Source organism: Rhinolophus sinicus, linkage group LG05 (genome assembly GCF_036562045.2).
Source record: "Rhinolophus sinicus isolate RSC01 linkage group LG05, ASM3656204v1, whole genome shotgun sequence".
Taxonomy (NCBI): domain Eukaryota; kingdom Metazoa; phylum Chordata; class Mammalia; order Chiroptera; family Rhinolophidae; genus Rhinolophus; species Rhinolophus sinicus.
In genome coordinates, this window is record NC_133755.1 from 161,199,132 (window position 1) to 161,225,381 (window position 26,250).

The 26,250-nt window shown below is 38.7% G+C and overlaps 1 protein-coding gene across 6 annotated transcripts in view; it reads left to right on the top strand.

The window, feature by feature from the left end:
* ECT2L (epithelial cell transforming 2 like) overlaps window positions 1-26,250 on the top strand; it is a 76,827-nt gene that overhangs the window by 2,659 nt on the left and 47,918 nt on the right. For 4 of the 6 annotated variants that reach the window (XR_002137448.2, XM_019732778.2, XM_019732782.2 and 1 more), the window contains exons 2-4: window positions 7,744-7,962; window positions 8,963-9,096; window positions 10,261-10,373. Coding sequence is in view for 5 of the 6 variants with exons in the window: in XM_019732778.2 (XP_019588337.2) it covers window positions 8,995-9,096; window positions 10,261-10,373 (215 nt within the window). In the remaining variant the exon portion in view is untranslated. Of the gene's footprint in view, window positions 1-7,743; window positions 8,052-8,962; window positions 9,097-10,260; window positions 10,374-26,250 lie in introns of all 6 variants that reach the window. The other 2 variants (XM_019732781.2, XM_019732779.2) reach the window with 2 other exon arrangements.

Sequence of the window (26,250 nt, forward strand, 5' to 3'; positions counted from 1 at the left end):
TATGCCCTGTTTTGGCTCACAAGTGTGGCATTTCCTGTCACCTCCTGTGCTATCAACAGTGCAGGTTACCTCAAAACATGCCATCACTTTCATTATCCATCGTCTATTTGTGCGTTTCATAAAAATTATATACCGGTTTATGTTAAAAATAAATCATGTTTTTATATGCTCTGAATATAGGACATTGCATTTAATTGGAATAGTCTTTCATTTCTATTTTTTCACTAATCACTTGTACTGTCACTCTTTTCTACAATCTTTAGACACAGATAAGCTCTTGGAAGTCATATTTAAGGGATTAATTTTTTTTCTCCACTCCTACCATGTTTCCCCGAAAATAAGACCTAGCCAGAACATCAGCTCTAATGTGTCTTTTGGAGCAAAAATTAATATAAGACTGGGTGTTTATAATGTAATATAAAGACCCGGTCTTATATTGTAGTAAAATAAGATAGTAATATAAGACCGGATCTTATATTAATTTTTGCTCCAAAAGATGCATTACAGCTGATGGTCTCACTAGGTCTTATTTTCGGGGAAACACGGTAGGAGTTTATTCCTTTTTCCTGCTTTAGGAGGAAGACTTGCTATAGATTTTTTCCAATGCATACAATCTAACTTTCTCACAGAAGAAATGCCATGTACATATTTCTAAAGATATTAGAAGATATTGATGACTGCCAGGTTGCAAACATAATTTACAATAAGTATCTTACCTCAGAGTGAATTCTCATCGCAAATAAGTACCCTAAAATACTTCTCTTTCTTCTAATATGCTATCGTCATGAAAGAATAATCTGTCAGATCTACTTATTAATTCAATTCTAAGCTTATTTTAACATATAACGCATGTTACATAATGATAGAAATTACTAATAGGATCACACAAGTTTATAAATTGCCACCGTTGTGATACAGTTGTCAAATCCTAATAATCAATGAAGGAATTTGGCTTTTTCTTAGCTAGTAACTTGTTTTTCAGCCCTAGATTTTGCAAAGTTGGTGGATGCGAACAATTACTCATTTACTCGATATCTGCCAAATGCCTGCTCGTTGGCAGGCACTAAAATGGTAGGCAGCTTCTAAAATGGCTCCCAGTGACCCTACCTTCCTGGTATTCAAAACATCCTACCAAAAGAAACATGTTTAATTTTGTTCAATCAGGCATTTCCCAAGCTTATTTAACCACAGACCCTGATTTTCTGGGAAATACCTATGAATGTCTTATGGAGCTACTATTTGGAAAAATATGAAATGCTGGAATATGAAAAATAATCATTCCATTTAAAGAAGTAGTGACTCCAGCATGTCGTTTCTCCCTGGGGTGAATAATCAACAAAGTTTCCATATTAGAGAATGAATATAATCCCTTGGAAAGTTATATCTCTATCCATGTCTATATTTACATTTATATCTACCAGGAGTACAAAAAATAATTTATATATTGGTCAGCGTTGCACAAGCAGTAGTTCTCCATAATCAGAAATGTCTGGACGCTGATGGTAACCACTTTGAGCACCTCTTGTAATTGCAGAAGTCAAACGTGACTTGTATTCATCTTTTGTTATCGGTATATATTGAGAATTACAATTTTAATACAGCTTTCCTTTCTTAAAATGTGTATACATTTTTTTTGGGCACCCTCTATATATCTATATATAATATACTGTACTCACATATGTAAGCCCACCAGCCAACTGAGTGACTATTCCTTCTGTAATGTTCCACTTTTTGTGTAACTCAGTAATCCCTTAACACCGAGGATAATAACAATTTTGAGAGCTTGCTAAATAAAAATTCCTTATGTTGGCCCGTGGAGGAATTTCACACAACAACAGCTGGGCATCTTATGAAACTAAGGATTTTTAAAAAATTTAATGTTAATTTAGAAGAAGGTATTTAATTTTCCACATTGCCATGAAGTTCTTTTCTGAACAACACATTAGTATATTATAGTTTGCCAAGACACATCACTGCCTTGCTTTACACAGAGGAAACTGAGGCTCAGAGAGTACATTGCTTGTAAAACTTCGATTTGGAGGCACGGAAGTGAGTAAGAGCAGGGATCCAAATTTGGTGCTGTCATGCTGCCCTCTAATATTTCTAAAATTGTTCCTAATATGGTGCATGCCTTTCCAATATATTCATTTTTTAAATGTGCTTCTATTTTATTGAAGTGTAGTAAGAGTAGAGGCACTGCAAATGTTTATCTTCTTCTCGAATCTTCTGGCTCTCCAATGAAGTTTCTTCAGCTACTCCAGGCCTTGTTGTTCTCTCCTTCTTGGAATTTATAACAACAGATGGTTGCTTAGAAACTTAGACATTTCTGATGCTTGAATCTCAGCTAGAATTTCACTGACAACTGGTCAGTGAATTTGTGTTTTAATATCTCCAGTAATGGACATAACCGCCTGAGACAGCTAAAGCAGCTGAAGTAGTGTTTTTCCCACTTAGATTGATCCAAAATCTGTCTCTCTGACATCATCCATGGTTCTTATCTTTGTCTTCTGAAGATTCACAAACCATGTGTAATTGATTTTGCATAAAAAAGCCTTCAGATAGTTGGTGTGTGTGTGTGTGTGTGTGTGTGTGTGTGTGTGTAGTGTAGTGTGAGAAAGGGGTCCTATTTCTTTTCTCTCTTTTTAAAAAAAAAATCGATACTGTATTCTATAAATGGAAAAATCCATCTTTTCTTCTGATTTGTCATCTAACCAGTGCTCATGTGTACATGAGTCCATTTGGACTTTTTCTTTTATTCTCCTTGTTTAGATGTCTGTCTTCATACTAATACCCTGTCATCCGATTACTCCAGCTTTCTTGATATCTAGAAACACGTCTCCCTGCCTTGCTCTTCCAGACTGTCTTGTCTTGACTATTTTTGGGCCCTTTAAGCTTCCATAAATATTTTAGAATCAGCTTTTCAAATTACGTACACACACACACACACACACACACACACACACTGTCTCTTGGGATTTTTTATTGAGATTGCATTGAATCTGTAGATCAATTTGAGAGAATCTCTTCATTCTTCTGAGTCTCTAATTTATGAATAAAACATACGTGTATCTTTTCATTTATTTAGGTCTTTAAAAATGTTTTTCAGCAAAGTTTTATAATTTTTTCATAAAGTTTGTACTTTTATTTTTTTAGGTACTTAACGTTTAATATTTTGTAAATAATCTTATTTTAAAACATCTTGATGGAAATAAACCTATAGAAAATATGCCCATTGAAAGTGTAGAACTCAGTGAGTTATAAAGTGAACTGCAGGGCTCCCATACTCCATCACTCCTTGCGTCTCAGAATCCCCTCTCAGGTCCCTCCACGTCACTGCCCTCTTTCCTCCCTGAAGGTAACCACCATCTTAACTTCTAACACTGTAGAACTTTGTATAAATTAAACCATACAAAATGTATTATTTTGTTTCCAACTTGTTTTGTTTAATGTCTTGACTGCTTCATTCACACATTTGGTGATTTGGCTGGGGTGGTTGAAACAGCGGGGGGCTGGCCCGACCTCTATCTCTCCATGTGGTGTCTCATCATTCAGTTATCTAGACCAAGCTTATTTACGTGGCAGCTAGATCTCAGGAGTGCAAAAAATAGAAAGTGCAATTCTTCTTAAGGCTTAGACCCAGAAGTCACACATCTTCACTTCCACAACATCCCACTGGTCAAAACAAGACAGCGCAAGGGTAGATTCAAAGCGGGGGAGTGCAATAGACTCCACCTCTTAATGGGAGCACTGGTATGTAGCTACAGGGATGGGAGCAACATTTCGTGGCCATACGTATAGACAATATACCACGTTCTGCCCTCTGGCCACAGCAGTTCACATGCCTTTACATGCAGAATACAATTATCCCTATCCCAAGACACCCAAAGTCTCATCTGATTATGGGCTCAGGCTTGAAGTTCAATCTCTTGTGCTGCGTATCAGATCCAATTGCAAATGAGGCTCCTTGTTCTTGGCTTCTCTTGATCTAGAGACCTGTGAACCCAGCTGTCTCCCAAACACCTAGCTTCCTTACACTGTGAAACACTAAGAGATAACATCAGTCTTTCCTATTCACAAAGGCAGGAGACTCAGGGCACATGACAGATGCTGGTACATAGCGATTCCGAAATCCAGCCAGGCCAGTTGCCGTGATTATTCCTTGATTATGGTATCCACTGTTCTCAGTTTCTCTTGGCTCCGCCCTACCGACTCTTGGCTCTGTCCTCTGTCCTCCATCCTTTTCAATAAGAAATGCTTTGTGGTTACAGTTACAAGCCTTTCTCAGCCTGCTCCTTGCCTATACAAAGTTGGAGGCTCAGAACCTATTTCAAACTTTCTTGGTCCCTTTTATTCCAAGCTGGCCATGCTTTCACCAGAACTGTCTCCTTGATAATTTTATGGACTTTCTATGTATCAAATTATAACCCATTCTATTGGACAAAAGTTATATCCACAAATTTCTATGTGATAGGCCCTTCTCTACCTTGTGCTGTGGGACAAAGTCTTTAAGATTCTCAGAAACTTTTTTATTTTCTAGCTGAGAGTGTCTGAGGTACCACCAAAACTTTTCAAAGGCCTTATCAAAGAGGACTTTGAAATGAGGCCATTAATTCCTTTGAGACTTTTGGCTGGCTGAAGATACTGTACTAGATTGTTATTTATTTGCACTAACTTCTATCCAAAACTTCAATAGATCTTTCAGGCAATGTCATGTCCCTCTTACTGTATCATATGCAGCTAAAGAAGCCAATCAGCATTTTCTGTGCACTGCTTGGAATCTCTTTAGCCACGTGTACATATTCCTTGGTACATTTTCTATGGTCCACAGTAATGTAGGCAATGGAGTTGCCAAACCTTCCACTGTTACCTAACACAGGTCACCCCTTTTCCAGCCTTTCATAGGAAGCTCATCGCTCTTCAGTCTCCACTAACAGTTTCCCCACCACCCTTTCCAATTGCCACTTGCTGAGCTTTCCCAAAGTCAATGCCATGTCCTTTAAGTTATGCTATAGTATAAACTCTACTTCCAGATACCAATTTTTGTATCAGTTATTATGGCTGAATAACAGACCACCCCAAAATTTAGTGGCTTAAAGCAATAATCACTTATTTTCTCATGATCCTGAGGGCCAGCTAGGCCCCATTGAACAGTTGTTCTACTCCATGCACTGCTCACTAGAATTTTCCTTTTCTCACTGCTCTACAGAATCCCCTTTGTCATAAGTCAACTGTCCATACATACGTGAGTGTTTCTGGACTCAAGTGATCCGTTCTATTGACTTATTTGTCTATTCTTGTGTCAATATTTCATGCTCTTATTGACACTAGTTTTATAAGAAATAAGTCCTGAGGTCATGTAGAGTCTTACCACTTTGTTCTTTTTTGAAGCTGTCTTTGCTATTCTTGACCCTTTGCATTTCCATACACATTTTATAATGAATTTGTCACACACACACACACACACACACACACACACACACCTGCTGGGTTCCAACTGAGATTGTATTGAGTAATAGATTAGTTTGGTAGAACCAACATCTATACAGATGTATACTCTTATTTAAATCTTTAAAATCTTTTCTTGATTAAAAATTTTAGTATTCTGTATGGAGTACTTGTTCCTCTTTGGTTTCAATTGGATTTTAAAAAATTATTTACAAATGATATATTGTTGTTTAATAAAGATTTGTTGTTAGTATAAAGAAATACAGATTTTTTTTTTTTAATGTTGCCCTATGGGCAGCAAGCTTGCTAAGATTAGGCATTAAATCTGTAGATTGTTTTGTATTTTCTATATACAATTATGCCATTAATAAATAATAAAATATTATTTTTTCATTTTCAATTATTTTACATTTTATTTTATTGCATTATTACATTGGACAGAACAACATTGAATAAAGGTGGTAGTAGCTATCAGAGGGAAAGTTTCAACATTTCCTATTACATTTAATGTTTGCCATGTTTCCTATGTATTTATGTGGGTTAGGAAGTTCTGTTCAAGTCCTCGTTTGTTAAGAGTTTTTTGTTATGAATGGGTATTGAAGTTTAAAAAATGCACTTTTTTTGGTATCTACTGATATTACCACATAATTTTTCTCCTTTATTTTGTAAGTGATGATAAGTACATTGATTTTGTAATATTAGACCAAATATACATTCCAAGAATAAATCCAACTTGGTGGCGATACAGTATCTTTTTTATACATTGCTAGGTTTGGTGTTCTAATATTTTGGTCAGGATTTTTACATTTATGTTTATAATAATAAACCTATAATATTCCTTTCTTGTAAGGTCCTTGTTGGGTTTTGGTACCAAGGTTATGCTGACTTTGTAAAAGACTTGGGAATAATTCCAACTTTTCCTATTTTCTTGAAGATTTTGTGTAAGTTTACAGCTATTTTTTCCTTAAATGCTTTGTAGATACAAATATTGGTTCCAGGATTAAGGTGCTGCCATAATAACAGCAACAAATTTCAAATTCTGTGGCATTAACATTCACGTCTGGCAGCATTAAATTGTTATTAAATTGTTATTGGACACTTGGAAAGATGGTAATCCATGTTTGTAGTGGAAAAATTTTGTAAAACTATAGTCTTGAATAGGGTAAAGGGCATATTATATACCTAATGAGCTTTGTACTTTATGCAAAGAGGCAGAAAATTGATGTTATTAGAAAAAGTTCATTACTAATGGCTGCATTTGTCAAGGTATTACAAGAAATAGAGGCACTCAAAACATATTTGGCTGGTGTGCAAGTAGGAATATAAAGGAATTCAGAGATAGCCAAGAAACTTAGGTACTTGCAAGGTTGGAAGGTGTAATTGATTCACAACTTCAACTAGTGAAAAAACAACTGAGAAGGCCTTTGAGCAACAAATGCGGTTTAAAACTCTGCCTAGCAGCAAAGACCAAGTCAAGGGTGTAGCTCTTGTATTATGATTAGAAGCTCTGAATGGAACAAGCAGTGCCCAGCAAATACATTCAGCTGGAAAAATATCTCAGGGAAGAAGACTTAGGGTTTGGGTTTTCCTAAGGAAGCCTGATAGTCTCAAAATGCTTGCAATTAAATTGAAAGAGAGAGAGAGAGAGAGAGAGAGAGAGAGAGAGAGAGAGAGAGAGAGAGAGAGGTGGGGAGGAGAGAGACCTAAACAATTGTGGCATGTAGCACTGCCTAGAATCAAATAACTTGAGATAGATTTTGAGACTGTGGCTTTCTCTAAAGAATCACCAAATTGCAAGGGATTAACTCTTCTATATGTCATCCTTCTCCTTTAAAAATGGGAATATTTGTTGAAGTTATCCTTACCCTGTTCTACCATGTGTATAGGCGCTAGGGCCAGATAACTTAGCTTTTTAGTTCAGGGATCCCTAGGTCAGGAAGAAATTTATCTGGATTTGTGGAAACTGTTATGAGTCATTCATATCTCCTGTGATCTAAGCTAAAACTATTGATGAGACGGGACTTTGGGTGTGTTCCTTAAGAAATGGATAAATGTATTCTGCATGTGAGAATAGAAGGGAACTGACCTAAAGGGTGAATTCGGAGAGATTGTATTACTGTTCATGCTCTTGTATAATCATCTCCCCTGGAGTGTGGGCCGGACTTACTGACTTGCTTTTAAGTAATAGGATAGAGCAAACGTGATGGGATATTACTTCTGAGGTTAGGTTACAAAGAGACTGTGGCTTTTTTCTTGTGTGCCATCTCTTGCTTTTTCATTTGTTCATTCGGATGAAAGCCAGCTGCCATATGAACTGCCCTTTGGAGAGGCCCACGTGGCAAGGAAGACAAGGGAGGCCTCCAGCCAACAGCCAGTGAGAACTGAGGCCTTCAGTCCAATAGCCCATGAGCAACTGAATCCTGCCAACAACCATATGAATGAGCTCCAAATCCTTCAGATGAGACAAGTCCTGGCCAATACCTTGATGGCAGCCGTATGAGAGACCTTGAAGTAGAGGTACCTATTATGGACTTAATTATATGCCCCAAAATGTTGAAGCCCTAATCGCCAAGGTGACTATATTTGGAGATAGAACCTATAAAGAGGTAATGAAAGTTAAATGATGTTGTAAGGGTGGGACCTTACTCCAAGAGGATTGGTGTCCTTATAAGGAGAGGAAGAGACACCAGAGATATGTGCGTGTGTGTGTGTGTGTGTGTGTGTGTGTACACAGACGAGAGGCCTTGTGAGAACACAGCGAGAAGGTCACTGTATAGAAGCCAGGAAGACAGGTCTCATCAGAAACCATCCCTGACAGCACCTTAATCTTGGACTTCTAGCATCCGGAACTGGGAGAAAATAAAATGTTGTTCATGCCACCTAGCCTGGGCTATTTTGTTACGGTAGCCTGAGTAGAATAATGTAAGACTCCACTAAGCTGTGCCTACATTCCTGACCTTCAGAAACTTTGAGATAATAAGGGTTTGTTGTTTTCAGCTGTTAAATTTGGGGATGATTTGTTACGCAGCAATGGATAACTAATACATTATCCTTTTTTCTCTTCTCTACATCCTCTTTGATTTGTGTCCTCAAAAGATCGGGAGGTGGAGTACCCTCTTTGAGCCATTCACATTCTTGCTTTCCAGGGAAAGAGAAAGTCAGTAGTCCTGGCTGATAAAGAATCATTCCAATTTCTGAGTCATTTTCCCAGAAAAGTGAAAAAACAACTCTGGTTTAGATTCACGTTTGGGTGCAAGTAGATGAGGACAGAATAAATTACAATAATTTGACATGCATGAACTCCTTGTGTATAGTTGTATGGATTCTTCTCCATGAATATATATGTGTATGTATGTGTATGTATATATATCTATATGTATATGTATATATATGAATTGCGGTAATTATATGTATGTAAATTAATTGCTGTAATTATATGATTCCTATAAGGACAACATTAATATACTGGATATTTCTAGGTGATCTTAATTAAACATCTATTGAAATGAACCTATAGTTTCTAGGACTGGAAGAAAATAATTTGCTGAGATGTCAGCTGGGGATTCTTCCAGGAAAACCCTGGAAATGGAGAGCTTCCACACAAGATTCAGTGCCTGGACACCGTTTAACAACAAGTCATTAAACAGACAGGTGAGTTACATACTCTGGAGTAAAACAAGTTTAATTAGTATGGCTAATTTTACTATGATATTTTGGGTCTCATGTTGCTACATATTTTTTTTTTTTAAAGAAAACCTCTAAACAATTTAGTTTTTGAGTTACTTTAAGCAAAAATAAACCTACATTTGTCTGTGCCAAGCATGGTCTCTTCTCACCCCAGTCCCCAGCTCTTACCTTATGGGAGGCTCAAGATCTGTCTTCCCCTTTCCTTTGTCCCTCCAGGGACAAACGAGAAACCTCCAGAACACACACTGTTAGCTGTAATGGAGGAGGAGAAAAGAGAAGGTGTTCGGGTGCCATTTTGGAGTGGAGGGTGTTAAGGTGTATTTCCCTGTGTATTTCTGTAATCCTCTCTTCCCTTCTGTGCCATCTGCATGGTTTGATGGCCTGGGGCGCCCCCTTTGAAAGGTAGTGCAAATAGTCATTGAATGGCTCTGTCAGACCATAATGGAGGTTGTCTGGGTCCTCAGAGCTCCTGCGTGGTTCAGCCTATTCACACGGGAAGGAAACTAGACAGACTGGGCCAAAGCCTGACTGAGTAATAGAGCCAGTGAGGTTGTATATGCCATGTGAGCTAAGCTGGACCAAAACCCAGGTTTGGGGGGGACACTGGTTCTGCGGGTATGTCTTCCCTGGAGACACATCTAACAATGGCTATTTGACAATATTTCTTAACTTTCATTTTGGTGGATACCATAAAGATATAGGACTGTGGGTTAGTGAAATCATACCTACTTTAAATTGCCTTGTTTTCACAATTAAACAGGTGTAGCCTGTTTGTGTTTTCAAGATGAAATGTTTGGAATCTCTTTCCCCAGGCCACATTGGCTTAGGTAGAAAAAAAAGCCAGGATTCTCTCTTTGTTTTGAAAGATGCCTCCCTGGGCCCCTCTGTACTCACATCACCCCTGCCTTTTCCACCAGCCCACCCAACAAGCCTGGGCTCGTCTGTATCGCTGAATAAAAGCAGTCTAAGCTAAAGGGAGAGACCTCTGCTACATATGTGAAAGCGCTTTGTGAACTGTAATGTGCTATGCAAATATTAGCTGAGAGGTTGTTAGATTGCCTAAGGATTGCTTAGCAACTAAGAATACATTAAACTATACAAGAAAATGTCATTTCCTTCCCTTTATAGCTCTTCCTGGAAAGAGTTGCTCTTGTAAGTCATTGGTTTGACCTCTGGACAAACAAGCAACGTCAAGAATTCTTATTCACGATATTTTTACGATGCACTAAATCACAATTAAGGTAAATGTAGCCTAATGATGTAATTATTGGTTCTTAAAAATACATATATAGTAAAATGTTTCTATAACCTTTAAGGGTTTTTTTTCCCCCTAGAAAAAACAAATAAAGCAATTGATATTTTAAGATTTATAAACACACTCTTCTAGTGCTGCTTCCTCCTTGAGGGTGAAACGGAACCTTGGGGGCTTTAATATCTTCCTACCACCATGGGAGGTTTCGTTTTTGCGAAAACTTATAAATAGCATCAGCCAGTGAATTTTTAACATTCGATTAGTATATTAAATCCTCCTTGGAGCTATCAGACAGACAAGATATTTCAAGTAGGTATCTGGTACATAGGTAGGCACTCCATAGATATCTGTTACATGAATGGATGGATCTGAAAACTGACAAGTGACCATGGTAATGAAGTAGGAATATTTTTCTGTGAGTCCCCAAATGATGTAAATGATGTTGGATCTGCCGACAGTTCTGGGTGTGGGCCGGATCGTGTCTCCTGAGACCGAAGAATGGACACACGGACCAGGGAGAGACAAAGAGATGTAAAGGAAGATTATTAGAAGCAGGAGAAGAGGCTGCAGCTCCCAAATGGGAGGGGGTCCCAAATGGGGGTGCCCAGTGACCGAGGCGAAAGCTCTTGCTTTCATACCTTCCCTTGCCTGCTTGGGGAAGGGGGCTGGTGCCTTCTAATGGAATTCGTCTATTAAGTTTGTCCTGTTTGCTCATCCTGAAGGGATTAACGCACCAACCCATTCCTATCTATCAGATCTGCTCCTTTGTCCGGCCAGAAGGGATTTGCGATTATCTATTAACCTCAAGGCGCATTCTCATGTCTCTGTCCTAGAGTGAAGGAGACATTCGAGGGCCTGGAGTTTCAGGATATGGCTGTTATTTTGTTTATTCCACCAGAGACCCCCCTGTCTGCCTAGCAACATGCTAACTAACCTGTCTCAGTAGCAACATTTAGGAATAAGGGCAAGACTTGTACAGCAGTGGGCACTGCCTGCCAGTGGGTCCCTGTTCTTCTCCTTACCCTTCCCTCCTGTTATGTGGATAATTTACTTTGAAATACTCCAGCAGAGACAATGTGATATTTGAAGGTGTTAGTTGAAATACCGGGGTAGCTAGCATTTTGACCAGGAATTAATACTCTAGAGGTAGTTAGCTAGCATTGTACTGAAAAGGTCACAGTCTCAGTTATTATCAGATACTTTGCTAATCAGCATAGCAAACATCAGACATTATAGTTATTATAAGAGCAACTAATGGCTTGTTAACTTGCCCGATGAATGTTAGAGATGGACTCTCTGTGGTGAAATGAAAGGTATTCAGATGTGGGATAGACCAAGATATTCTAGAGAACCCTCCAGCTGCCAAGATGTGACGAATCCAGCCAGGCTTGTTGCAGGTGCTTGTAAGGATGGTTTCCCAGGATTCATCCCCAAATTAATGGCCTAGGGATTTCTGGTAGCCTGAGACCAACAATGAGGGCAGTGACAATCCTGTTTCTGGAACTTGTCCTGTTTCTTGCCCTTCCTCAATTGAGTGAAACTTTCACCCAAAGGACAGAGAGCTGGGACTTCATCAAGCTTACAGAAGAGACTGTGAAGTAGTTTGGGCTTTTTTACTAAGGTTTGCTTACTGAAAGTCTAAGTGTGGCATCATTTGGTCTGAATGGCTGTCCCTACAGCCTGGTGGTGAGGTTGTGGGGAGAGGTTAACTTTTGGACTTCTTAGGTAGCTATCAGAAAGTACCCGAGAGCCATACAAGACCAAATTGGCTTATTTTAGTTTGCAACACCTGCCTCCCACTTTTTCTGGCCCTTTTTCATGCCCATCTCTTGCAATCAGCCATTGCATCTCTCCTACCTGCTCACTTACCTCCTCCGTTGTCAGCTTTCTCCTGCATCCATGGATGCATAGTGGTCCCTGATAAAGTCACTGAGTCACAGGAGGGAGACAGACACCTTCCTGGCTGTGTTGAAAGAGGCTACAAAGACAAGCCACAGAGAAATAGGCTCTTCCATGCTTAAAAATCAGGGAAGCAAACTTTTTATTGGAGTTATTGGCTAGTTTCCTTTTCCTGCTTCTTTACAGCTTTGAAGATAAGAAAACAATAAACCAAACCTCACATCCTTAATTGCTTTGTGGTGTAGTCACCATACATCGTAAACCAAGCAATTTTAGTTGTAACCACTAGAGGTCATTGGAGATCTTGTGGTATATTTTGAGGCTTATTAACATGAAGCCTGACATTCTGTCAATGGAAACTGCATTCTTTGTCTGGTACCTGAATTCTTCTTTCGATGTGACAAAGATATGAAATTAATCTGTTCAGTGAAATTACTTTGCTTTGTTTCACAGCAGCTGTGTTTCTGTAGAGAGCAGTATGTATTTCAAAGTTCCACAAAGCTGTTATTACATATTCTGGGATGCCGATTTCCGGGGAAATTGTATGTGAATTTCTGGTCTCTAGATTTGGCATCCTGAACTCATCTTTAATTTGTAGTGGTGGTTTTTGTTGTTGAACATCAATCAGTTCACTCCCCAAAGTCTGGATTAAGTCTTTCTTATACTACTTCCTCCCATTTCTTTCAGTCAGCCAGTTCTTGCCTACCAGCATCTGCAGATACCACGTGCCAATCGTCTCATCCAATTTGAACTGTGCTCAATTTTAATTAAATCTGAAAGCCCAACTCATTTTATTCTTTAGATTAAAGTTAGTGCAATCAACTTTCTTTTAAACATCTTTGTTGAGATATAATTCACAGAAAATAAAATTCACCCATTTAAAGAATATAATTCAGTGGCTTTAGTAAATTCAGAGTTATGCAACCATCACCACAATCTAAGTTTAGAAGATTTCCATCACCCCAAAAAGAAACCCCCAACCACTAGCAGTCACTCTTCATCTCCGTCTTCCAGCACTGGGTAACCACTAATCTACCTTCTGTTTCTATAGATTTGCCTTTTCTGGACTTCTCATATAAATGGAATCATACAAAATGTTTCTTCTGTGACTGGCTACTTTCATGTATTGTAGATAATGTTCTCAAGGTTCATCCATTTTTTGGAAGCACGTATCAGCACTTCTTTCCTTTTTATTGCCAGATAATATTCCATTGTATGGATATACTATATTTTATTTATCCATTCATCAATTGATGGGTATTTGGGTTGTTTCCACATTTTGGGCATTGTGAATAATGCTGCTATGAACATCTGTGCACAAGTTTTTCCATACGCATGTCTTTATTTCTTTTAGGTATATACCTAGGAATGGAATTGCTGGGTCAAATGGTGCCAGAGCAATCAACTTTCAGTCAATTATTAAGCGTTTCTTTTGAATCATATTTATTCCTACAGTCCTTGTTCCCCCATAACTGTGAATAATCTTGTGAATAAATGAGAGAATTTATCATTGTTTGAATACTTGAAATCTTTATACTTAAGCTAGGCATTTTTGTGCAAAATACCTTGTTTTCAAGGCAGAGAAGCCATTGTTTTTGATGTTTTGTTTTATAATTTCTTAAAAACATTGTTTTAATTCAGGCAGTTATAGCTATAAAGCTTAAATAAGATATTGCAGTATTGGTCAGAAATATGTTGTCCCAGTTTTCTTTAAAAGTTTCTTCTTAATCTCTATGAGATATATTCAAATATCTAAGATTTTTCTTTTCTGTACTAATAAATATTCCATATTGTTAAGATTTAAGAAGATTTCTTAAATGGAGTGTTATGATATTTGAGACATTTTTCAACGGTTCAGGTTCTTAAACTATCCCTCTGGCAAATTCTCCCTCTCACTTCAACTTAAATGTCACCTCTCCCGGGAAGCCTTCCCTGCTCATCTTTCATCCCCGCAATTTTTACAAACCTCTATCATGTCATTTCCCCAGTGCATTATGCTTATATGACCATGTGTCTAATGGTTTCCAGTGGTGTCGTCTCCCAGCCACTAGACTAGGCTGTCCTTTTCTGTGACTCCTTAAAGGAAATTGAGCTGTTTGTGTCTGTCACACTTCAAGAAACCCATGAGAAGTTTGCATGAGTCTCCTAGCCACACTGGTGAGACCGGTTTCAAATTGCCTCTGCTCCTTACCTGGTAACACCTTTACACAAAGGCCTTTCATTCCAAGGCTGGAGCAGTTCAAACTTGTAGCTTTCCCTGGTGGGTGGGGCAGCATGCGTGCAAATTCATTCCCAAGAGATGGATAGGTTGTCTGCGTGCGCGTACCTGTGCATGCGTGTGTGTGTGTGTGTGTGTGTGTGTGTGTGTGTGTGTCAGGGAGAGGGAGATAATGAACAGTGAAGGATTAGTGCTTCTTATTTGCCTCCCTTAGAGCCAACTGGAAATGGGGTTGGAGGGCAGAAAAATGTACCAACCAATATACAGTTAGGAGAGCACATGCCCTAAATCCCATTTCAGTATATCCACTACTCTGGGAGGGCTCAGTGAGGATGTGTATCTCAGTTGTGAACTGTGAAGTAATCTCATATAAATTTTTCAGAAACAACATACTTCTAGGTTAATTTTGAATAGAGAACACCTAGAGAACAACTACATCGCTGTGAGTTACTGAATGTCCATTTGAAAGAATATTTCTGTGTGTAGGCAGTGGACAGGAGACAGGGGTCTTCAGAGACACACTGAGGTTCTAAATATCTAACACAGTCTTGAAGTTTGGGTCAACCTGACTCTTCCCTCCCCTGAGCCTGTGTTCTGGACACGTTCCTATCCTTTCACGTAGACCAGAGGGGCACAGGTACTTGTATGTAATGTTAGCATTTGTTGTTGAGGTGTTTTTTAGGGATGGGATGGGTGAAGCTAAGAAAGAAAATCCTTGAGTTTAAAAGGAGAAACAGAAAACCCAAAGCTGTTTTATTGAGTGGGGATGGGGACGGAGGGAGAGTGGAGAGTGGGAAGGTCACTGACTATATTAAGAAAACCCATGCACTTGAAGTTCTCACTTCCTGTTGTGTAAGTTGTGCCACTCTCCCTTAATAATGTTTAACTTATCTCTGTAGCACTTAGCACCACCTGATATCATGTTATGTACAGTGCTTGTTGGTTTCTTTCTGGGCTGTCTCCTCCATGGGAATGTAGCTCCTTGAAGGCAAGAACTTTTTCTGGTGACTCTCTCTGTCCCTGATACTTAAGCAATACCAGGTACATAGCAGCCACTCAATAAATGCATGTTGAATGAATAAAGATGTCTGAAAGACTCCTGATTGCAACAATAACAAAAAGATAGATAATCAGAAAATTATTTTCATTTGATAGTTCTCAGGAGGAAAGAATTTTTCAAGATATTACAAGTTTTTGAATAGTGGAGATTACCAATACTTTGCTTCATTAAAGACTTTTCATTATTTAATTCAAGACCTCTATAAAGCAATCCGAAATCATGTACACTGATAATACCCAAGGATGCTATTAGGTGGGTGCAAAAGTCATTGCGGTTTGCAATGATTTTTAACTTTTTAAAGCGCAATGACTTTTGCACCAACCTAATATTTCATGTGGTCATCTGTGTGAACGGCACCTCTTGAAGTACACTGCACAACTTCCCAAATGCAGCAGCCCTGATAATACTACCAGCCATTTATAAAGTACATGATATTAGCTTCCAGATATACCAAGTGGCCTTTCACTCTCTGCATAAGTGGAGTCCAATTCAGGTAATTCATGGGAAAATGGAGACAAGGTGTAAAGAGACTACCTCTCTGTATTCTGCATTTAAGAACCACTTTAGGAAATGTCCAGGAAAGTTACAACAGAGAAGTGTGGAAGTGGCTGCCCACGAGACCTTTGCCAGATAATAAAACCACTTTTATCCATTTAAAAAGATGCCCCTATGACCCAGCAATTCCACTTCTGGGTATTTATCTGGAGAAAACAAAAACACTGATTTGAAAAGATATATGTACTCCTATATTCCTTGCAGCATTGTTTACAATAGCCATGATATGGAAGCAACGTAGGTGTCCATCAATAGGTGAACAGATAAGAAGATGTGCTACATATATTCAATAGAATATTACTCAGCAATATACAAGAATGAAGTCTTGCCATTTGTGACAACATGGATGGACCTAGAGGGAATTATGCTAAGTAAAATAAGTCAGACAGTAAAAGACAAATACCATATGATTTCATTTATATGTGGAATCAAAAAAAAACACAACCCAAAACAAACAAAGAAAACAAAACAGAAACAGACTCAGATACAAAAAACAAACTTACGGTTTCCAGAGCAGAGGGGTGGGAGGATGGGCGAAAAAGGTGAAGGGAAGAAGAGGTACACACTTCCAGTTATAAAATAAGTAAGCCCTGGGGATGGAGTACACAACACAGGGAATATAGTCAATAATATTGTAATAACTTTGCATGATGATAGATGATTAATAGACTTACCATGCTGATCACATCGTAAGGCATAGAAATGTTGAATCACTACGTTATACACCTCAAACACAACATTGTATGCCAACTATACTTTAATAAAAAAAATTTAAAATATATTAGGACTTACGATAAAAAATAAAATAACCTTAAAAAAATATCCCCAAGTAGTAACTTACATACAAAGACGAGCAAGGACTGAGATGAGAGCTCTGAAGGAAAGGGGCCGGGACCTATAAAGGTTGGGGTGCTCAGATGCTCAGGCAGCTGGATTGATCTTTCCTCTTTTTTCTTCAATGCATGTTTGCTGGGCTCTTGATTATTTGTGCGCCCACGTCATTCCCCCTTTTCTGTCCTTCTTCCCGACAGAAGCCCTGTTTTCCCCAGGTATCATGTGCTTCAGGGTGGCTGGTCACCCTGCCCCACCAAGGGTAACTCAGGATTGGACAGAATCATAACAATTTCACCCCTTTGGTGGTGTCTGGTTTAGGAAAGGGTGTGTAGATATTAATTCTGCTCAAGGAGACCCGAGAAAGTGGCTGCTAAAAGCTTCTGGGAACATTTTCTTCACTCTCCAGGGGACTTAAATAGGGACATGAGGAAGGAACATGCCCTCTTCCAACCTCCTAGTCTGTGGTCTCTGTTGTGTGAGGGTCTATGCTCATAATAGGTAGTTATTCAGAAACCACCTCAGGGGATAAACCAGCCTGCGAACCAAAGCAACCTGTTGAGTAGGCAAAGGAAGACTATGGAAAACCTTTGACCCTGCTGACATCACTGAATCTGTGAAATTTACTCGTCCTGCAGCTGCCATGATTTTCCTTATTGTTTAAGAAAAGTGGAAGGAAGATAAATAGGTTTAAAAAGTGGTCCATAATAGTCCCTTTATCTACTTGTCACTTCTCTAGTCATCTCAACTCTGAGAACCAGCTAGCGTTTAGCAGTCACACTGATGTCCTGTACACGTAAGAGAGAGCCCTTCAGACCCTCGTGCAGAATCTAAGTATTTAATGAATTCAGGGTTTCAAAGGGAGTTATATGTACTCCTAAGACCACCACACATTTGTTCCACCCTCTGTACTTGACTTTGGGATCAACATCAGGAGCTGCCAGGCTGCCTCTTCTACCAGTGGGAAGTCAAATTCACCAATGCTGAGAAGGCAGTAGGCCCATTAGAATCGCTTGGAGTTTGTAAACACACAGACTATAAGTTGCATCCCATAGAGATTTTGGCGCAGCACACCTGGGATGGAGCTGAGAAAGGTGTTTTTACCAAGTTCCCAGGGAGATGTAATACACAGCCCAGCATAAGATACACGGCTGCGTGGCCTGAAGGCCCCAAGCCTTCTTCCGCCTCCTGATTCTCCTCCTCCTCAGAGGCAGAAACACAGATCACCTGAGTGTCCCGTCACTTCCATTCTCAACACAATGAAGCAAAATTATTGATTCAGTTTCTGCAGGTGCCTTTTCCATCTTTCACTTGTGTTGCTACTTAATGGTTTTAGAATGTGTGTCATTGTAAGTAACCCTAAACTTGAGACACATAATAACGGAAATATTTTCTTCTCATACAACTGAAAAATCCTAAGAAGGTTTGGCTGCAGGTGAAGCTTGATCCAGAGGTTCAGTAATAAAACCAATAACTTGTTTCTTTCTGACCCTCTCTTCTGCCTTTGGTGGTCATGGTTCATTATTACGTTTCCCCCATTGTGCTCTGAAGAAAAAAGTTTCTTTGCCTGGGCTTCACTCTAATTGGACTAGTTTACGTTCATGTCCACTTCTGACTAATGGCTGTGACCAGGGGATTAACCCACAGGAATTGACTTAGCATTCACTTTGTGCTTTGTGGAGGCAGGGATGGAGTCAGCTTCCATAGAACCACATGGATCACCAAATAGAAATTGAGATTATTTTACCCAAAGGTGGGGGAAGTAAATGATTGGTGGCAAAAGCTAAAATCTATTCATTTATCATTCAACACATATTTACTACTGTGTACCAAGCACAGTTCTGGGTGCATGGGATTCAACACTAAACAGAGTGCCCTCTGGAGTTCGCATTTTAGTAGACTAAAACTTGTCATAAAATACAAAAAGGGGAATGTCCGTGCCTCTCATTGGCTATTTGACCGTACAGTTTAACACCACTGTAAATATTTTTGTGCATTTTCCATGTCTCAGAAGTTAGAGGAGTGTGGTATACTAAATAATGGCCTTCATGTATGAGTATGTCCATGCCGCCGTCCCTGGAACTTATGAATGTTACCTCATGTGGCAAAGGGACTATGCAGATGTCATTAAGGGTTATGAGATGGGGGATTATTCTGTATTATCGGGACTCAACATAATCACAGTCGTCCTTACAAGGGGTGTAAAAGACAGCAGAGTCAGAAGAGAAGATGATGTGATGATGAAGCAGGGGAAGAGATGGAAAGTTCTGAAGATGCTATGCTACTGGCTTTGAAGATGGAGGCAGGGGCCATGAGCCAGGGAGCACAGGTAGCTATTAGAAACTGACACGGCGAGGAAACAGATTCCCCGCTCAGAGCCTCCAGAAGGAACCAGCCCTGCCAATACCTTGACTGTAGCCCAGTGAAACTGATTTCAGACTTCTGACCCCAGAAGTTTGAGAATAAATCCATATTGCTTTAAGCCACTAACGTGGTGGTGATTTGTTATAGTGGCAACAGGAAATTAATACAAGCAGTGATTTTTCTCTTTATATTTTCAACTTATATTATTTTTTCCTTCTTTATTCTAATTTACACACATTTATTTAGCCCCTGCCAAGTTACAAGCACCATACTAGGTGCTGGAACAGCTGCAAATAAGACATATGCCATGCTTTCTTTTATGGGGCATACAGTCCATCGGAGGAGACGGACATTAAGTGGTGAGGGAGACCACAAAAGGACCGAATTTGAGGGTCAGCAAGAATGGACACATTATAGTGTAACGCTTACATTACACTATAGTACTCACCAAGTATAAAGGATACAGGTTTCAGCAGGGCTATGAGGTGGCATTAAGTCGGGACTGACAGTTGCCTCCCATGGAGAAGCGTTTGGGCAGCAGGAATGGTCACCCTGATAGGGAATGGGGGGTTCTGGCCCCAGAAGTGCCACCCTAAATCCGCTATCATCCCCTTGTATAGTTACCTATATTGTTGTGAAAACAGCTTTTTACCGGCCACCTGACTTGTATCAACCACGCTGGTTCCCAATAAAGTTCCTTGCTCTTTCCCAGCACCATGATGCTTCACTGGCCACAGTTACAGAATAACCGGGAAAGTCATATTGCAATTACATAACAACTGCAAGTCTGTGTGCACGCATTAGTCTTTATTTTCCACAATCCAAGACAGACCTGGGCAGCTCAATAGATACCAAATAAATAGCCATGACTTTGCTAAGTGACAAAGGGAAAGTAACAGGGACCTCATCTAGTCCAGGGCATGAGGGAAGCCTTCCCTGAGGATTTGACTTTTACTCTGGAGTCTGAAGACAGAGTTGGAGTAAGACAAGCAAAGACTTGGAGGATGTGTGTTCCACCTGGAGGGGACATGTATGAAAGCCTTGGGCCTCTTTGTCTATTCAATAGTAATACCAGGCTTTTTGTAGAAACACTGGAAAATGGGGATAAACAAAAAGAGGAAAATACTAATCATTCATAATCCCACCACCCAGATCTAACCTTCTGATTTTGTCTGTGTATGGGCATCCACATAACTATGAGTCTGAATATACAAATTATTTTTAAAGCTTTTGCTAAAACTCTTCAATCATCCCTTATAATGACTTTACCCAGACCCAGCTTTCTCTTATTCACTGAAGACTTTAGCACCTGGTTCTCCATTTCCTTTATGTCCCAACCCAGTCATTACTCTGTGTGACAGTGGCATCCGTGTGGAAACCCACCTGATACCGGCCATTGCCATGCCACAGAGCAGTTGTAGCCACCAGACAAGGCTAAAGGATGCTACCTAGGCAACTAGAAAACAGGGACCTCTGCCAAAGCCACTCGCCCCTCTCCAGGCCACCTCTCCAAGCTGTTCTCTCAGTCATTTTCATCACAAGTTTCGTAGCTTCTCTCCACTTCTTATCAGAAATTTAAGAGCAGAGAATTAGATTCAAATCCCATATTACTGAGCCTTGTTATTTTTGCAAAGTACACATTGTACATTCAGTAGCACATTGCAAAGCATTATCATGAATTATTTAAATGAATCTCTCCTTGTCACAACAAATGAGCAAAGCACATTTCGTTCATTGTCTCCTTGCATGTTGTTATTTCTCTTCATAAATTTCTTACTTTGCAACCCTAACTAAAGTGCAATGGGCCGCAGTCATTACTGAAAACTACCCTAGTTCTGCTCCTCACGTACTGATTTTTTTTTTATGTGACTGAAGCATTTTCTTTCCTTCTTGCTTAAGATTCATTATACTTGAGTGTGTCCTTGTAGCAGCACAGACTAGGAACAAATGTTTAAAAAGTAATTCAGACTCAATTCTTTTCTTTTGCTCCACTGGGATGGAACCGTAGAAGCTGTGGGGTGCGAAGGGGAATGGGGATGAAAACTCCGAAGGTACTGAGACCCGTCTTTGAAAAGGGGGTTGGATATATTTCTGTTTTGCATCTTGTCTTATTGATCTGTCTTATAATTCCAAATGAGGGCCAATTGTCTGTTCAGGGCCAGTGAAATGACTGTGAAGTCTGCCTCAGACAGTAAGGAGTTAGCTCCGTGATCCATTGGGATTAACTGTTCTTGGTGTTGTCACTGTTTCATTCAGCTTGAATGTTAATCTCCACCAATCCTGAGACCCCAAAGTGACACTTTTGTCGGTGGATACTATATGCTGCCAGTACATGCACAGCTTCATTCTTTAGTCTCCCACTTATCTCTCTCTCTCTCTCTCTCACACACACACACACACACACACACACACACACTTTCCCCACACTGGCGTGCCAACAGGTTCATTTTAAGTCAATCTATTTTGTCTCAGGTTGTGACAAAGCTGCATGGAAAGGGATCAAGAAAGAGCAGTGCTTTAAAATAAAGCCAGGGCAGTAGGAACACATGGCATAATAAGCAACCATTAAACCTTGGAACTGAAGCAGGTAGCCTCTTCTTAAAAAACAAAAAAGGACTTTTACTTTGCAATAATTTCTAACTTACAGAAACATTGCAAATATAGTATGATGAATTCCTTTCTCACTTGTTACTATTTTACCATTTTTGCCTTATTATTCTGAATCATTTAAAAGTAAGTTATAAACATGAGTATTTCAGTGTGTCCTAAAAAATAAGGACACTCTACTGAAAATCAAAATACAACCTCCAATATCAAGAAATCAGCATTGATGCAGCATCTAACCCATTAACTCCATTCAGTATTTCTGATTGTTCCAACATATCCTTTATAATTGTCCTTTCTTTCTCAGTCCAGAATCCAATCCAGGGTCACCTGTTGTATCTAGTTTCCATGTCTGTATCCACCTTCCATGTGGAACAATTGCTCAGTTCCTTGTCTTTTCTCACTTGATACTTTTGAAGAGCACGGACCTGCTACTTTGTTGACTGACCTTCAGTTTGTGGTTGGCTGATTATTTCCTCAAGATTACATTCAGGTTTTACATTCTTGGCAGGAACAACATAGAAGTGATGCTGTATTCTTCTCAGTGGATCATATTGGGGACCTCCTGTATCGATTTGTCCCATTGCTTGTGAGGTTGACTTTACCACTTGATTAAGATAGGTACTTATTAAGTATTCTGTACTTATTAATAAGTAACTAAAAAGTATTTGAGTGATCAGCTTTAAATCAATTAAAAATGCTTAAATCTATGCAAATGTCCTGTTTCCCATCAATCTTTCACCCACTCGCTTTAGCATCCATTGATGATTCTTACCTGAAGCAATTAATACTATGCCAAGTGTTGATTTTCTAATTTCTTAATTCTTTTTACGTGTATCAGTTGGTGTTCTTTTGCAAGCTGGAACTTTTCCTTCTCCTGAGACTTGCAGATGAGGTTCCAGTTAGGCCGGCAGTTTGGGTAAATTCATGGTCAAGACTGTTTCTGGATCTAATGGATGTTCAGTAACCTATTCATGATGGTTACTAAGGTTTTTTTGTCACTAATTGGAGGTGCCATTATCACTTCACATTGGAACATTCAGAAGCTTGACCTACTCTATGGGAATTTCGGTCAGAGAAGACCAACTGCTGGATGAAATCTGTTCAGAGTCATTTCTTTTCTTTCAATGAGTTCATCTGTGTCCTTTCGGACCCACTAACAGGGCAGCAGTAGCCACTTAGCAGTGAGAAAAAGGTCTATAGTCTCAGGTAAATGATTTCTGATAGGTTCTTATTGCCAAAGTTTCCAATCAGCTGTGAAACTGGTCACAAATGTCTATAATTCCATTAAGTTTGGAGGCGATTGGGGCTTCCAGGGAAGAGTTTCATTTATGGATACCTGGATTGCTTCCAAAGCTGCTTGTCTAAGTGATTCTTATTCAACTCTGACCACCTGTCTGGTGGCTTGGTACCATAGCAGATATTTGTTGCAAATATCTAAAGAGGATAATCAGGTATTAAATATTTTTTCTTTCTTTTCTTTTTTTTTAATTGTTATTGGTGGCTACAGGGCCAGCAGTACATCTTTCATGGGCTAGGAAATGTCTTTTTGTTCTAAGGCCCACATAACCCTCCAGATGATCCCTTTGGTAGGGCCTTGGATTTTGTAGTCATTCAAGATCCATCTGTACTTAGGTGGCTGGAAATGCAATATATGATGTTTTCTTAATGAACAGCATATTAAAAACTTTTCTTTATACATGTCACATTAAGAAATTATTGTTTAATTGATTTAGGTATGATGATGGCATTAGAGTATAATTTTTTGATGCTTGTATTGTTTAGCTTCACACACTGAAATATTTATAGATGAAGTGATATGATGTCTTGGACTTACTTTAAAATAATATGGAAGCAGGGGAAGAAGAAGAGGAGGAGGAGGAGAAAGCAGAAACCAGACTGGGTACAAGATAGTAATTATTTAAATTAATTAATGGAGTCATAATAGCGCCACAGATAAAGGTGAAATAAAGACATTTTCAGATAAAAGGAAACTGAAAAACTTTGTTGTCAGGAGACCTGCAGTAAAGAAATGCTAAAGAATATCCTTCAGCCTCAGGAAATTGATGCCAGATGCAAACTTGGTTTTATAAGCAGGAATGAAGAGCACAGGAAATGGTAAATGTGTGGGAAAGTAAAAAATTTTTAAGTCATTTTAAAGGCACATGACTGTTTAAAGCAAAAACAATGTATTGTGGGGTTTATAACATAAGCAGATATCATATAAATGACAACAAAAGCACAAAGGATGGTGAAAACTATACTGTTGTACTGTTCTTTAATCTTACATGAATAGTCACTCTAAGTAGACTATGAAAAGTTAGAGATGTGTATCATACTTCCTAATTTAAAAGAATAAAGCAAGAGGTATCCTAAAAAAACAATAAAGGAATGAAATGGAATACAAAAATATGTATTAATTCAAACCAAGGCAGGAGAGGAGAAATAAAGTTTCATGAAACAATGGGACAGCCAAACAACAAATAACAAAATTGAGACTCAGATTCAATCATATCAACAATTATATTAAATATAAGGGGAATACACTCTCAAAAAAAGGCAATTGTTATCAAATGAACTAAAAAAAAAAAATCAACAAGAAGATCTAACTGTATCCTGACTACAAGGGATTCACTTTAAATATAAAGACATTGATTGGATAAAAGTAAAAGGATAGGAAAAGATATTCCATGCAAATAGTAAGCATATAAAAGTAGGATGGCAATATTAATATCAGACAAAATAGACTTCAATAAAAAGGAATATTACCAGAGAGATAGAGAGGGACATTTTATAATGAGAAAAGGATCAATTCATCAAGAAGTCATAACAATTATAAACATGCATGTATCAAATAACAGTTTCAAATTACATGAAAACTGACTAAATTAATAATAGAACAACTAAACAAAAAAGATAGAAAAACTGAACAACTTTCTCAACCACCTTGACCTAATATTTACAGAAAACCAACAATTTAAAAATATATGTTCTTTTTAGAAGCAAAATAGCATTCACCAAGATACATCATTTCCTAGTCCACAAAATCAGACTCACTACATCTCAAAATAGTTGAAATCTTAAGTTCTTTAACAACAATGTATAAATTTGAGATAATTACAATACCTTTAAAAATCCCCAAGTATTTGAAAATTGACTCACTTATAAATAACATATGGTCAAAGAAGAAATCACAAGGGAAATTAGAAAATATATCTAATTGAACAACAATGAAAATACAACATATCTAAGTGTGTGGGATGCAGCTAAACGCACATCTTAGAGGGAAATACATCATTTAAATGCTTATATTAGAGAAGAAAAAAAGGTTTACAATTAATTATCTGAATCTCCACCCTAAGAAACCAGAAAAAATAGCAAATTACACCTAAACTAAGTAGAAATAATGAATAGTAGAAATTAATAAAATTGAAAATGGACATACAATAGAGAAAATCTATGCAAACCAAAGCTGTTTTTTGAAAACAATAATAAAATGATAAACTCCTAGTGAGAGTAACACAGGAAAAAAAGAGACAAAACACAAATTAACAAATATCAGGAATGAAAAAAGGGGCTATTGCTATAGAGTCTATAAACATTAAAAAAAATGTCAATAATTTTAGACTAATAAGTTCAACAATTTAAGTTCAATAACAGTTGTTTTGTAGATTCCATTGTTGTTTGTAATCATTGTTTTGTAGGTTCTACATACATGGTACATGAATTGAGACAGTTTTATGCTTCCTTTCCAATATGTATGCCTTTTATTTATATTTTTTCTTATTGGACTGGCTAGGATGTCCAGTACATGTTAAATTGAAGTAGTGAGAGAGTGGAGATTTTTACTTTGGTCCTGATGTTAGGGGGAAGGCATTGAATACTTCACCACTAAGGGCAGCTGGATGACTCAGTTGGTTAGAGTGGGAGCTCTGAACAACAGGGTTGCCGGTTCGATTTCCACATGGGCCCATAAGCTGCGCTCTCCACAACTAGATTGAAGACAACAAGCCTCTGCTGAGCTTCCGGAGGGGTGGCCGGGTGGCTCAGTTGGTTAGAGTGCAAGCTCTTAACAAGATTGCCGGTTCAATTCCCACATGGGATGGTGGGCTGCTCCCCCTGCAACTAAGATTGAAAATGGTGACTGGACTTGGAGCTGAGCTGCGCCCTCCACAACTAGATTGAAGGACAACGACTTGACTTGGAGCTGATGGGTCCTGGAAAAACACACTGTTCCTCAATATTCCCCAATAAAAAAAAAAAAATGAATATTTCACCACTAAGTGTGATTTAGCCAGAGGTTTTTATTCTAATTGCATTGGGAAGCCACTGCAA